The sequence below is a fragment of the Loxodonta africana genome, chromosome 17 (assembly GCF_030014295.1).
Source record: "Loxodonta africana isolate mLoxAfr1 chromosome 17, mLoxAfr1.hap2, whole genome shotgun sequence".
Classification (NCBI taxonomy): Eukaryota; Metazoa; Chordata; class Mammalia; order Proboscidea; family Elephantidae; genus Loxodonta; species Loxodonta africana.
The window spans coordinates 29,330,470-29,346,672 of NC_087358.1; the positions used below are offsets into that span (position 1 = coordinate 29,330,470).

The 16,203-nt window shown below is 37.9% G+C and overlaps 1 protein-coding gene across 1 annotated transcript in view; it reads right to left on the reverse strand.

Moving 5' to 3' along the window:
* The window catches only part of SCEL (sciellin), a 210,237-nt gene extending 197,730 nt beyond the window's left edge, over positions 1 to 12,507 (reverse strand). The window contains exon 1 of the mRNA XM_064270007.1: positions 12,412 to 12,507. Within this exon, the coding sequence (XP_064126077.1) occupies positions 12,412 to 12,428 (17 nt within the window). The 5' untranslated portion in view covers positions 12,429 to 12,507. The remainder of the gene's footprint in view (positions 1 to 12,411) is intronic.
* Positions 12,508 to 16,203: the final 3,696 nt, after the last annotated feature.

The following is a 16,203-nucleotide window of genomic DNA, read 5'->3' on the forward strand; positions in this document are numbered from 1 at the left end:
TTAACCACTACACCACCAGGGTTTCCAGCACATAGTAGTCAGTTAAATAAATAAGAAAGTGAATAAATCAAAGGTATGCTATGAGAAGTGATCAATATTAACTTTTATTGGTCTTATGGGTGCTTCCCAAGAATGTAGAGACCCTACAGATACCACAGGACTTTTGTTCTCCCTCTCCCCACCCGAAATAACACGTTCCTTTTTGGTCTTCTTCGTCCTAGTAAATGGCACCTTCCTTCACACAGAAAATAGGAAGTCTATCCCTCAGTTGTCATGACCAATTAACGAACTCTACCAATCTCCCCTAATTATGTTTTGAATCTGTATACTTCTCTTTATCTCTACTCCCTTACTCCCTTCCTTCTGTTCTAATCCTCCATCCTTTCTCATCCCAATTGTTTCTCTCCTTCCAGCTTTCATCACTCCAATTTATTCTTCATATAGTGCCTAGAATGATAACTTAAAGATTAAATTTGATCATACCGCTTCCCAGCAAGTAGAATAAAATTTGAACATTCCATGGCTTACTAACCAAAAACACCAAACCCACTGCCCTCAAGTCAATCCTGACTTATAGCAACCTTACAGGACAGAGTAGAACTGCCCCGTAGGATTTCCAAGGAGCAGCTGGTGGATTCAAACTACCAACTTTTTTGGTTAGCAGCCCAGCTCTTAACCACTGGGCCACCAGGGCTCACTACACTGAGCATAATCTAGCCTCTGACTACTTCCAAAGTCTCATTTTGGTTTCTTATCCCTTGCCATGCACCAGGCACATGGTTTCCTTCCACCTGTTACATTTGCCAGAATCTTTCTTAACCCTGTACCTTTGCACAAGCTCATTCCTCAATATGGAATGCTTTTCCCATTCCATGCACCTGCTGAATCCTACTAACTCTTCAGGTCTCCATTCAAATATCATTTCCCTGCCTCACCAATCTAAATGACAAACACCCCCGCCCATTATTTCTTTGTTGAACTCTGTTCTTTTCTTTAGTAGCATTTAACACAATTTGTCATTAAATATCTGTGTGTGTGGTAATTTAATATCTGTCTCTCCAAACAGACTGCAGGAACCATATATGTTTTCCTCACTATTGTATATTCAGTACCTAGTACAGCACTTGGCATATTATATACATTCACTAATACTTGTTTAATGAAAGAATAGTATGACTTAGTAGTAATAATATTAATATCTGTAGTAGCAAAGACCCACATCCCTTCCCTGTAAACCTGAGATGCAGAGGTATTTGGGAATTCAGAAATTTTCCAATTTTGATATGGTATGTAACATGTATGTATATACCTACTACATATTACGTAACACCCCAGACAGGGTCTGGGGCAGCACCTATAATCAAGCGCTAATGTTTCTTCCATGAAATGTGTGAATATTTATAAGTAGAACAAGTTAACACTACACATAGCTCCACATCAAGTCAGGTCCAGTATTGCCACCAATAAGGTTGTAAAAACAAAGTCTTTCAGTTTTAGAGGATTTGGGACTTAGGAATAGACTGTAAGGGACTATAGAGTGGCCTAACCTTGCCCCAATGTCTGGCTTTCACAGGAGGGGCCCACAGATGAGCTCACTTTGACCACATGAAAAAGCACTTGACATTTACTCACGTCGACCCAAAATAAATTCAAGCCATTCACAAAGAGCAGTTGACTCTAGACGGATTCCAATCACACTTCCTTTCCACTGTGAAACGTACTCTCACTGCAACAACCACCTCCTGGGAGCACTTTAAACTCTGCATCTTGCAACAAATTTTGAAGGAAAAGATTAATGAATCTTGCCCAAAGCCAGGGTCATCGTCAGCAAAGATGTATTTAACAATAAATACAAATAAAAGCTCTGCCTCTCCCGTCCCCAACTCTACCCCCTTCTCTGCTAATAACTCTCCTGAAAATTCCAGTGCCTTTGTGCTGACCTTATAAATGCTTTCATCTTCATATATTAAAAAAAAAAAAACCAAACTCATTGACGTCTAGTTGACTCCAACTCATAGCCACCCTATAGGACAGAGTAGAACTGCCCCATGGTGTTTCCAAGGAGTGCCTGGTGGATTCAAACTACTGACCTTTTGGTTATCAGTGGAGCTCTTAACCACTATCCCACAAGTGTTTCCACCTTTATATATATAAAAAAAGAAAAATATAGTATGTTGTAAATCATTGATTATTCTTTAAAATCATTGTTTTATTTTTATTTTACCCCTGAAAAGAATTAAAGGTTTATGATAAATTTCTGTCAAACTTAAGTAAAGAATTAAAGGTTTATGAGAAATTTCTGTCAAACTTAAGTAATAACAGATTAATAATAAATATGATTAATTAAGGAAAAAAATTCGAGGTGCTTTATATTCTGTAAAAAATATGCCCATGTGCTTGGAGCTATATCTTCTTACCTTTGTCTCTTTCCAAAAAAAAAAAATTTCCCTAACCCTTACACCATCCTAGGGGGAAAACAAACAAACAAACAAAAAAAATCTCTTCTAAAACAAATCTCATGACAGTTTTTGGATGAGAAGCCTGAATTTTAAAATGTATATTAGGTTATCCTGACTTGACCGAAGAAAATGAAAAAAAAATCTTCACTTTAGTATTACCAGTGAGCAACTTTCACACATAAAAGTATTCATGATAGCTATAATAAAAGAGAAATTAACAACTTTTTTGAGACATTAACAGCCTGTAATAAGCATTATAGAAAAGTTAAAAAAAAAAAAAAAGAAAATTTGTTTAGATATTTATAGGGGAACAAGAGGCATATCATCAATAAGTCGGGTCACTTCAGCAAATAAGAAACCATTTTACAAGTATCTTTACATTAATGTTCAAATGCAGATTTTAAAATATGTTCAATAATAAAAGGACATGTTAACCAAGCATCTTTAATGTAAATTATTTTCTGTTCCATCTCCGAAAAGGCCTTTTTTAAAGATTGGAACTTTTTTTCTGAAATTACCAACCATGTTCATAATTCTGAAACAAATCCAAGATGTAACTTAGATGTAACTATTTTATCTGAATTCAGAGCATAAAGATCTGTCTCGAAGCAGATGGCCTACCAATAGAGATCGCGATAAAGGCAAAATGCTATTGGTGAATGTCATGGATTGAACTGTGTTGTCCCAAAACATGTGTCACCTTGGCTGGGCCATGATTCTCTGTGGTTTGGCAGTTATCTAATGATGTAATTTGGCAGCTATGTGATGATGTAATCATCCCCCATACATGATCTGATGTGATCAGTCAATCAGTTGTAAGGGGTTAGGGTGGGATGCAACACTGTTACTCAGGTCACAGCCCTGATCTGAAGTAAGGGGATTTTCCCTGTGGTATGGCCTATACCACCTTTTATCTTACAAAAGATAAAAGACAGAAGCAAGCAAAGAGAGAAGGGGACCTCATTACCTCCAAAAAAGAAGGGCCAGGAGCGGAGCTCATCCTTTGGACCTGGAATCCCTGCGATAAGAACCTCCTAGATCCAGGAGACCGAGAGCTGTAACACTGGAGACAGTGCAATTCAGCAAGAAGCGGCGGCAGAGAACCAGAAGCAGCAGAACCAGGAGACTGGCAGGAGACAGTGCAGTGGGTACACCATCCAACGGAGCAAGAGATCTGACCACCTTCAGGATGAGCCTTACTGGTGTAGTGGGATGCCTCTGGGTACTTACTGGTGGGGCTGAAGAGCTTTGTCACAATTGCCTGAGCAGGGCAGAGGCTGGGCCAGGCTGAGGGGCTAAGGGGCTGAGAGAGAGAGAGGCGTGCCCGTGGGTATAGCTAAGAAGCTGTCCTGATGAAGAACTGTATCCTGAGTCATATCTGAACCGGAATTATAACCTGTTATGCCAAGACATGTGGAGATATCCAAGGAACACCAGGCCCACAGATGCTGAAAGAGATAAGGACCTTCCCCCAGAGCCAACACAGAGAGAAATCTTTCCCCTAGCCCTGGAGCTGGTGCCATGAATTTGAATGTCTAGCCTCTTAAACTGTGGGAAAATAAATTTCAGTTTATTAAAGCCACCCACTTGTGGCATTTCTGTTATAGTAGCACTTGATAACTAAGATACCAAAAAAACCAAACCCACTGCCGTCAAGTTGATTCCGACACATAGCGACCCTATAGAACAGAGTAGAACTGCCCCATAGTGTTTCCAAGGAGCACCTGGCGGATTCGAACTGCTGACCTCTTGGTTAGCAGCCGTAGCACTTAACAACTACGCCACCAGGGTTTCCTGATAACTAAGATAGTGACCTTTTATACAACATTATTGTTGTTAGTTGCTGTTGAGTGACCTCCAACTGATGGTGACCTTATAGATAACAATAAAATGTTGCCCCATCCTGTGCCAGCCCCTTGACCATTAGTGTGTTTGAGTACATTCTTGCGGATATTGTGTCAATCCAACTCATTGAAGGTTTCCGTCTTTTTCATTTACCCTCCTCTTTACCAAACATGATGTCCATTTCAAGTGATTGGTCTTTCCTGATGATGTGTCCAAAGGAAGCAAACTGAAGACTCTCCATTCCTACTTCTAAGAAACATTCCGGTTGTATTTCTTCTCAGACTGATTTGTTCTTTTGGCAGACCACAGTAAATAAAATATTCTTCACCAACACCACAATTTAAGTGAATCATTGCTTCTTCTGTCTTTTCTCTTTTTTTCCCCTATATCCAACTTTCACATGCATCTGTGGCAACTGAAAAGACCATGCCTTGGGTCGGATACACTTTAGTCATCAAAGTGACATCTTTGCTTTTTAAAACTGCAAGAAGGTTTTTTGCAGCAGATTTTCCCAATGCAATATATTGTTTGATTTTTTGACTGCTGCTCCTATAGATATTGATTATTGATCTAAATAGAATTGAATCATTGGCAACTTCAATCTTTTTTCCATTTATCATGATGTTGTTTATTGGTCCACTTGTGAGGGTTTTTGTTTTCTTCACGTTCAAGTGTAATCCATTCAGAAGGCTGTAGTCTTTGAAGGTCATCAATCAGGGCTTCAAATCATCTTCATTTTCAGCAAACAAGGTTATATCATGTGCATATCACAGGTTGTTAATGAGTCTTCCTCCAATCCTGATGCCACATTCTTCTCCATATAGTCCAGCTTCTTGGATTGTTCAGAATACAGACTGAACAAGTAAGATGAAAGAATACAACCCTGATGCATGCCTTTTTCAATTTTGAACCAGCTACAACATTAAATGGCAGAAATACAATCTTGGAGGAAGTATAATTATTCTCTTCTTAAATTGGGAAAAGTGACAAGCATGAAGATGTAGTTGAAGCAATTTTAAACTCTTTTTATTACATTTCCTGTAAAATATTGGCTAGAAATATTTCTCAACAAGATTACACTGACATGGTGCCCTTTGCCTTTAAAAAGAAATCTATTCAGACTGGGAAGAAACTTCATATTGTTCAGTGATACTAAAATTATCTTCCAGCAAGTCAAATGTAGTTTCTTTATATAAAAAAATACACTGTCTTCTTCACTACCTTCCCTACCACTCAACAGACGTACATGGACTTTCTCTACGAAAACAGTGGAGTCACTTTTTGAATTCATAAGATACAGAGACTGTAATAAAACATCCTCTTTTTACTAAGTTGTGACACTGAAAAGTGACAACTACTTGCCAAATTCCTACAGTTAGGAATGCAGACATTGTCTAAGAATATCATTTAATATCCTATGCAAGTAAAATTATGCTGAAGATAATTCAAAAATGATTGCAGCAGTACATTGAGAGGGAACTGCCAGAAATTCAAGCCAGATTCGGAAGAGGGCGTGAAACAAGGGTTATCACTGCTGATGTCAGATGGATCTTGGCTGAAAGCAAAGAATACCAGAAAGATGTTTACCTGTGTTTTATTGACCAAACAAAGGCATTCAATTGTGTGGCTCATAACAAATTATGGACAACTTTTCAAAGAATGAGAATTTCAGAGCACTTCATTATGCATATGAAGAATCTATATGTAGACCAAAAGGCAGTTGTTCGAGAGAATAAGGGAATATTGTGTCATTTAAAATCAGGAAATGTGTGTGCCAGCGTTGGATCCTTTCATCATACTTATTCAATCTGTATGCTGGGCAAATAATTCAAGAAGCTGATTATATGATGAAGAACATAGTATTAGGATTGCAGGAAGATTCATTGACAACCTGCGGTATGCGGATAACAACCTTGCTTGCTGAAAGCAAAGAGGACTTGAAGCACTTACTGATGAAGATCAAAGACTACAGCCTTCAGTATGGATTACACCTCAACATAAAAAAAACAAAAATCCTCACAACTGGACTAATAACATCATGATAAATGGAGAAAAGATTGAAGTTGTTAAGGATTTCATTTTACTTGGATCCAAAATCAATGCCCATGGAAGCAGCAGTCAAGAAATCAAGTGACATACTGCATTCAGAAAATCTGCTGCAAAAGACCTCTTCAGAGTGTTAAAAAGGAAAGATGTCACATTGAGGACTAAGGTGTGCCTGACCCAAGCCATGGTATTTTACTCACCCCATATGCATGAGAAAGCTGAACAGTAAGTAAAGAAGACCAAAGAAGAATTAATTCCTTTGAATTATGGTGCTGGCAAAGAATATTGACTATACCATGGACTGTCAGAAGAACGAACAAATCTGTCTTGGAAGAAGTACAGCCAGAATGCTCCTTAGAAGGGAGGATAATGAGACTTCATCTCACTTACTTTGGACATGTTATCAGAGGTACAAGTCCCTGGAGAAGGACATCATGCTTGGTAAAGTAGAGGGTTGGTGAAAAAGAAGAAGACAGAGTGGCTGCAACAATGGGCTCAAATGTAGTAAAGACTGTGAGGATGACAGAGGACCAGGCAGTGTTTTGTTCTGTTGTGCATGGGGTCACAATGAGTTGGAGCCAGCTCAATGGCACCTGATAACAACAACAACAGGAACAGAGAAGGAATCTTTATTTCTGAATTTTCTAGGAAATTAAGTTACATCGACTTAAAGGATACTTGTAAGCTTCACAAACACTAAGTCCAAATAACAGGGAGATTCTAGGATGAATCTGGGTTGATCCTAAACCCCATAAAATGTTTACTATTAGGAGTTTATGGAAATATGGCCCCTTGTATGAAGTTTTGAATACACAGTCCCAAAAAACTGTATCATAAAAGATGTATATAAAGAAGAGACCTTAGAGATCATCTTGGACAATTTTTCATTTTACATCAGGCCAAGAAGCACTATTTCCCCATTAGCTGCATTAAATTATTTTTGGACTAAAGAGGGAGATTAATTAATTGATTAGTAACATCCTATGTCTTGTCAAAAGAAAGATGGTTTTCAGGGCAGTTTACTAGGTTATCATTCCGTATTTTCAGGCTGCAGAGACTGGGTGCCACGAATTGGCATTTTCTTGAAAGAATCGAAATCTTTCTTTTTAGGAACTGTTATTAACGTGGTTGTATTTATCAAAGGCACTATCTTGTAGATACCTTTCCTGATTGAATGCTTCTTTGAGAGGTAAACTATTCATCAGGGGAGAATCTGCACATTGCTCAGTAATTAAAACAATTGCCTTCTTACAGGTATAGGGCTACTAAACAACTTTACGAAATTTGTGCCACTGAAAGGTGACAACCTTGGCATTTGTTTAAAAATACTATGTGCAGTCTCTCAGACAATGCCACATAAAAAGTACACCACTTGAGGGACATCTAGCTTAACTGGCATAACATAGTTTATAAAGAAAATGTTCTACATCCTACTTTGGTGAGTAGTGTCTGGGATCTTAAAAGCTTGTGAGCAGCCACCTAAGATACTTATCCTGCTTCCACCCTGTCTATAGCGAGGAAGAATGAAGAAAACCAAGGACACAAGGGAAAGATTAGTCCAAAGGACTAATGTACCACAACTACCACAGCCTCCAACAGAGTGAGCCTAGCACAACTAGATGGTGCCCAGCTACCATCACTGACTGCTCTGATAGGGATCACAATAGAGGGTCCCAAACAGAGCTGGAGAAAAAAAAAAAAACAATTACTGGTCTGATAGAGACTGGAGAAACCCTGAGAGTATGGCCCTCAGACACCCTTTTAACTCAGTGCTGAAGTCACTCCTGAGATTCACCCTTCAGCCAAAGATTAGACAGGCTCAAGATTAGACAGGATATATAGGGTCGCTATGAGTCAGAACTGACAGCAGTGGGTTTGATTTTCTGAGTTTATAAAACAATAATACGCATAACTCAACCATGTATGCGAGACTAAATGGTCACACCAGCCCAGGCTCAAGGCAAGAAGGCAGGAGAGGACAGGAAAGCTGGACAAATGGAAATGAGGAAACCGAGACTGAGAAGGGGAGGATGTTGACACGTCGAGGGGCTGACAACCAACGTCATGAAATAATACATGTATTAATTGTTTAATGAGGAGCTAATTTGCTCTGTAAACTTTCACCTGAAGCACAATTAAAAAGGAAATAAAATATACAATTTTTTAACGCACAAAAAAAGAAATTTTTGCTCTTTAAAGCCAAAAAAAAAAGTAAGCCAATGGGGAAGAAAAGTTAATTCATTCATCTTGCTTGTCTAATTAAAAATCCAATCATCACAGTAAATGCGGAACAGTTATTTCTTTGTTTAAAAGGAAAACAAAAGGCCTCTCTTGAGAATTCCAAACTTACAAAATCAGTAAGTTAGTAAAGTTATTCATTTCAAAGGAGTTCTTCCTTTTTTTATAAATGGCTTTGAAAAAAACCATTGCCATCAAGTCAGTTCTGACTCACTGTAACTCTACAGAACAGAGTAAAACTGCCCCATAGGGTTTCCTGGAGCAGCTGGTGAATTCGAACTGACAACCTTTTGCTTAGCAGTCATAGCTCTTAACCAGTGTGCCACCAGGGCTCCTATAGAGGTTTACTAAGCCTCTATTCTGTCTTTGTAGTCACTGCATGGTGCAAACAGTTAATGTGCTTAGACGCTAATCTAAAAGTTGGAGGTTTGAGTCTACCCAGAGGCACCTCAAAAGAAAGGCCTGACAATCTAATTTAAAGAAAAAAAAGCTACGAAAACCCTATGGAGCCCTGTTCTACCCTGATACGTAGGGATCATCATGAGTTGGAATCAACTTAATGGCACTAGGGAAAAAAAAATTGTCTTTGCAGTCTTGCATGAGTTCATTTCCTTGACAGAATATAAATTATACCTAGAACACAAAAGTAAAGCAGTCTGGGAAATGAGGTTCTCAGGTTTCTAGCCCCATAATACAGAAGAAGGCATACAAGAGTGTGACGATAAATGCTGATTTTATATATAAGTATAAATTAATAAATTATAATCATTACAATAAATTAATAAATTTTAGTAATTGCAATGATAAATGCATATAAACTTTTTTTGTATTCATGGGATAAGGTGGACTGATTATTAACTATGCCAGCCTGAGGCCACACCATCCACACAGAATATACTTCCTGCATAGAATCATCTGTAGATTCTTCCATAGAAATGGTTATGACATTGTGTCCTGAAAGGTTACCCCTTGCTTCACTTATGTGTTCTCTTCATAACGTTATTACAGTTACTCAGAAATGCACAGTTCAAACAAACAAAGACGTGATCCAGTGAAGCTTGCTGATTCAATTTCCCATACATAAATTAGATGAAGAAGGCTTGTTTCCTAAGGCTTTGGCTAGCGCAGCCAGCTGGCTTGCATTTTATAAGCCAGTTTCAGCATGTACTCTTGTGTTTCCTTCAGAGTAGTCAGTTATTTGCCAACATTGCTTCAATATCCACCCAGAAAAGGAAACAAAAGAGAAACCACAGTCATTTCCCTGGATCAACATATATTCTAGTTAGTCTCCTAAGTACTTACATACCAGAAACTCTATATACGTCACTAATATAAATCTGTGAGGTCAATATCATCCCTACTTTACTGAATAAAAAAGGAGCAATTAAGTATCTTATAAAACCCAAATGCCAATCTAACAGCTGTTGATGTACAAACACATTAAAAAAATATATACACAAAGTTTACTTAAGTATATAAGTGCTGGAAGAATGCAGAGCCACATAGAGGTGGAAGTTGGATAAAGATAAATATACACAAAGCCCAAGGTTGCTGAACCAGATAAGCCACTCTTCAAAAAGCAAAAACATAACATTTCTATAAAACTCTTGCACTAATTCCTTATTAAGCTTAAAACAATGTGTGTAAATTAGCATCAGTTTGTGCTGTCTTACTTGCCAGTTTTCTTTGAACAAAAGAGAGCATTATGCACTAAATTTTTTGACACCATTCACATAAAAGCTCCAAGTTAATTAGGACCCAACCACTGCATAATCACTTGTGAGGAAACTTTTATGAATAAAGGTAGCTCTGTATTAACAGAGAATTAATGTGATACGACCAAAAGGGTCTATAGGACTCAGCTACTTCAAAACATAAAGTTCACCTTGCATGTTATAGATACCAACATTTCCAGGCTCTGCTATTCACAGAATTTATAGACTGGCCACAATTTGACAAATGATTATTCATCAAATTTTTAGTCACTCCAGCTTCACCGTATTAAGAGTAGACTCAACCAAAGGAAAAAGACAAAAGAAGAAATTCAACAAAAATATGATATGAAATAATGTGCAAAATTTAGCTAAAACCACTTTCCCACAAGCAGGAATTTTGTATTGCCTGGCGCTCTCTTCGTGTCAGCTATATGGTCCAAGCTTTAATTTCTCTCAAGGCCTTTGCTTCTTTGAAAGCATACACAAAATAATATACAGGATCTTACCTTGGAAAATTTCTGAAATGAAAAAGATGCACTTAAGTCTAGTTTTAAACAGCCTTATTAAGATACAATTTATATACCATACAATTCACCTATTTAAAGCGTACAATTCACTGGTCTTTCGTGTATCATAGATATGTGCAACCACCACCATAGTCAATTTTAGAACATTTTCATCACCCCAAAAAGAAACCTCATATCCTTTAGTTACCCTAGTCCTATCCCCTCACTCAATCCACCCCATCCCCAGCTTTAAGGAACCACTAATCTACTTCAAAAAAAAAAAAAATTATTATTTTTTTTAATCTACTTCTGTATATATAGATTTCCCTATTCTGGACTTTCATATGACTAGAATCATATAATATGTGATCTTTTGTGACTAGCTTCTTTCACTTAGCATAATATTTTCAAGGTTCATCCACGCTGTAGTATGCATCAGAAGTTTATTCCTTTTATGGTGAATATATATACGGATATATAACATTTTGTTTATTCATTCATCATTTGATGGATATTTGTGTTGCTTACACCTTTTGGTTATTATAAACAATTTTGCCATAAACATTTGTGTACAATTTTTTGCAAGAAAATATGTTTTCATTTCTCTTAGGTTTATATCTAGGAGTGGAAATACTGGGTCATATGGTACAAATGTTTTCCAAAGTGGCAGCACGATTTTATATTCCTATCAGTAGTATATGAGGGTTCTAGTTCCTCCACATCCTTGTCAATACTTGTTATTATCTCACTTTTTGATTAGTCATCTTTCTTAGGCTGGATTCTCTAGAGAAGCAAAATCAGTAAAGCATACAAATATATAGAAAGATTTACGTCAAGGAAATGGCTCATGCAGTTGTAGAAGCTGGAACATCACAAGTCTGTGGCTCAGAATAGAGGCTTCACCTTATTCACATAGCTGCAGGGGCTGGTGAACCCAAGGTTGGCAGTTCAGAAAGCAGGGTTGTTGCTCACAGGCTGCAAAGTTTGATGAATCCCAAGATTGGCAGGCAAGATCTCAGGTAAACTGCTAGTTCAAGTCCCAAGAAATGGAGGTCAGAGGAACAGGAACAAGCTGCAGGATCCAGCACAAAACGAAAGCCCCCAATCCTCACCAGAATGTCTGTGTATATTTGATATAGGTCACATGCCCAAGAAGACTCCCTTTCAATTGATTGACTACTCACAGCAGATTCCATCTTGGGGGTGACCTCATATCGAATCTCAACAGGGAAGTGATCACAACATTATAAAAAAAAACTGCCAAAATGCTGAGAATCATGGCCCAGCCAAGTTGACACACAATCTTAACCATCACACTATCCTAATAGGTGTGAAGTGGTAATTTGAGGCTATTTTTAAAAACAAAAGTTGTTTCTTCCTTGGAAATTGTAGGAACAAAAAAAAAAAAAATTTTTTTTTTAATGATAAAACTTTTGGAATCTTTGAATTAGCTTATGCAAGCAATAGTACATTACCCAAATTTTAAGAGACTTAACCCACCTCTTTCTAAGAAATGGTATTTGATGTTACTGGGTTCATGTCAGTCAGCAGGGCATGCCTGAAACCAACCAAAGATCTAGTTAAGCTGGTCCGTCACTGTACCTGCTTTGGTATTTCATCACAGGGCTTCAGCAGGACTCACAGCCACAGAATAGTATTCCAACGTCTCTTCAGCTCATCAGTACAGCGTTCCTTTCTAAAACGAAAAGGTTTACCTAAATTACCATTAAAGTTCTTTACATCAATTATTGTTGGCTAATTTTCAACATAAGGAGCCCTGGTAACGCAATGGTTATGTGCTTGGCTGCTTACTGAAAGGTCAGGTGGTTTGAACCCACCAGTCACTCCTCAGGAGAAAGATGTGGCAGTCTGCTCCTGCAAAGATTACAGCCTTGGAAACCCTATGGGGGAGGTCTACTCTGTCCTATAGGGTCACTATGAGTCAGAATCAGCTCAACAGCAACAGGTTAATTTTTAACATTGGCTTAAGTAAGAAGAATTTATGCGACCAAAACAGAAAACCCAAGCAAGTAAAAAAAGTATAGGGTTGATTATTTTGGTGTCATGCATATACAATTTTAAAGGCTGGAGTCATCTGCCAACGAGAATACCAAAAAATCCAAACCTGTTGCTGTTAAGTCGATTCCGACTCAGAGCGACCCTATAGGACAAAGTCAAATTGCCCCATAGAGTTTTCAAGGAGCACCTGGTGGATTCGAACTGCTGACCTTTTGGTTAGCAGCCATAGCACTTAACCACTACGTCGTCAGGGTTTCCGCCAACAAGAATAGAATCACTATTATTGTATTTTATTGCACACCAACAAGCATGCTTCAAAGAGGAATAAAACATGGTTTAGTTGATGTCGGTAAACTGGATGCAAATCTCATGACTCAAAGTAGAGGTTTTCAAATATCTTAATTTTTGTCCTGATTCCAGCCACTGTAACTCTATTTAACATGATCCCCAATGCAGTCCTACCTACATATCCACAGAGAGTAAATTATTAAAGCTCTTGAATTGAGGAAATACCAACTCATACCGAAAGCTATCATCTAAGTGAACTCAGGTTGGGTAAACAAAGCAAAAGGAGGTAACCACAGGGCCTGGCCACAAATCTAATCATATCTTCTATTGAAGGACTATACTAAAGCTACTGGAGCCAACTCCATCAGAGAGTATCACAACTATGCTATAAGTTTAAAACAGAAGAATTTTTTTCAAACTCCATTTCATGGCATCACTCAAGAATCACACTTAGTCTTTTACTCTTCTCACTTTCCCAGTGATTGTCTCCACATAAAGATAGATATAGTTAGCACATAAATATATATGTAATATATTTCTCCGACTTAATTATTTACATTGTTTTTATACTCCAATTAATTATTATGGACTTGCCCATCATCCCCATTCAACAAGAGCTATCTTGTTTTTCTTCCCCCACATATCTATGTCCTTCACATTCCCTAAAGGTATGGCCACTCAAAATTCCAATAATCAAAAAAATACTTTAATTGCTTTTACTGTTTTTCCAGTCTCTGAAATACCCATTTTAATGTTCTGTACATTGTTTCCTGTTCATTATTATAATTATAATTATTATAATCAAATCTCCTAAAATGACATCAAGAAGAACTATAAAGGCAAATTAAAAAGCAATTCTAATTAGAAATTTTATTTCAAAGCGTATTATAATTGTCAACCTACTTTGTTCTAAATAAGAACTTATGCCCATGACATTTACCACCAGTTCTCAATGAAATATCTTTGCTGGAATTTTTAAAGTCTGAAAGTCATCTACTAAAAAGATTTGAATCACTATTATTCAATTTCCTAGCATGAGTCTTGTTCCCACAAGTTGCTAATTACAGGCTGTTCTCAGGTTATAAACATCCAACTTACGGACAACTCGTACTAAAGAACAGACTGCCATAAAGCCTATTATATTAAAAATTAGAGTTAAATACAATAGTTAGTAATAACAAATGCACACACTACTTTGTGACACTCGTGAAAATACTGCACAGTTTGGAAGTGTTTTATACGCATAGAAATGTAAAATATATACTCTATACTAAGACAAACATTTGACCAACTGACACTAAGTAAGAACTTGTATGTACCTGTTCCAGTTTACCTACAAATTTGACTTAAAGACAGACTTAGGAACAGTTTGTAACCCAGGGACTGCCTGTATCTCTTTTCTGTGTATGTCCTCTTTTTCTTACTAAACTATGGATTCCTCAAAAACAGAAGTCATACTCTATTCCTATGAACACCCAGGGACTGGCATCCTTAATATTGTTGATTATTCCTTATACTTATAAGCCATCCTGATCTAAACTTCTTTTCATTAGAACAATGGTAATTACATCACCTCAGTGACCATAGCCCACATTCTCTAGTCCAAAGAGAATACTGGAAGGAAAAGGAGAAAAAAAGAAAGAAGGTACAGGTGTTTTTAATTCAGCAAGTTCACCCAAACACTAGAGCTTCTCAAAATTCAAGGCTTGTAGAATTTTGAAGAAATGCGCTACCGAGAAAAACATGTTATGAAGCCTAGTGTCTTAGGCTGAGTTCTCTAGAGAAGCAAAACCAGTAAGGTATATAAATACATATATAGAGAGATTTATATCAAGGACACTGCTCTGCGATTGTAAGGGCTGGAACATCCCAAGTCCGTGGATCAGAATAGAGGCTTCTCCCAATTCATGTAGCCACCGGGGCTGGCGAACCCAAGATCGGCAAGTGGGAGAGCAGGGCTCTTGTTCACAGGCTGTGAGGATCAAGGAATCCCAAGATTGGCAGGCAAGCTGATACCACAAGTCCCAAGAACTGGAAGTCAGATGAACAGACTGCGGCTGAAGAATCCAGAGTAAGCAAAAACCCAGAATATCTCCTTATATTAGAATGCAGGCCACACCCCCAATGAAACTCCCTTTCAACTGATTGGCTAGTCACAGCAGATCTCATCATGGGAGTGATCACATATGAACACTGAGAATCATGGCCCAGCCAAGTTGACGCACAATCATAACCATCACACCTAGAAAGTAATTCAATTTTTAGAAACTAAAAAGAGATTTTTTATTTTTTTATCTTACCAGGAATTAGATGAAAAAAAGTATAGATAAATGGTCTCCTCCCCCCCCCACCCTGGGGGTGTTGTTGTTTTGTTTTGTTTTTTTTTAACTGTACTTTAGATGAAGGTTTACAGAACAAATTAGCTTCTCATTAAACAATTAGTACACATATTGTTTTGTGATATTGGTTACCAACCTCACAACCTGTTAACATTCCCCCTTCTCATCCTTAGGTTCCCTATTTCCAGCTTACCTGTCCCCTCCTGCCTTCTCATCTTTGCCCCTGGGCTTATGTGCCCCTTAAGTCTCGCTTTGTTTTACAGGCCTGTAAAAAAAAAAAAAATCTTTAGCCGAAGGGTGAAGCTCAGGAGTGACTTCATTACTGAGCTAAAAGGGTGTCCAGGAGCCATAATCTCAGGGTTTCTCCAGTCTCTGTCAGCCCAGTAAGTCTGGTCATTTTTTGTGAGTTAGAATTTTGTTCTACATTTTTCTCCAGCTCTGTCCAGGACCCTCTATTGTGATACCTGTCAGAGCAGTCAGTGGTGGTAGACGGGCACTATCTAGTCTGGTGAAGGCTGTGGTAGTTGTGGTCCATTAGTCCTTTGGACTAATCTTTCCCTTGCGTCTTTGATTTTCTTCCTTCTTCCTTACTCCCTATGGGATGAGAACAGGGAGTATCTTAGATGACCTCTCACCAGCTTTTAAGATCTCAGACACTACTCACCAAAGGAAGATGTAGAGCATTTTCTTTATAAAGTATGTGATGCCAACTGAGCTAGATGTTCCTCAAGACCATGGTCCCCACAGC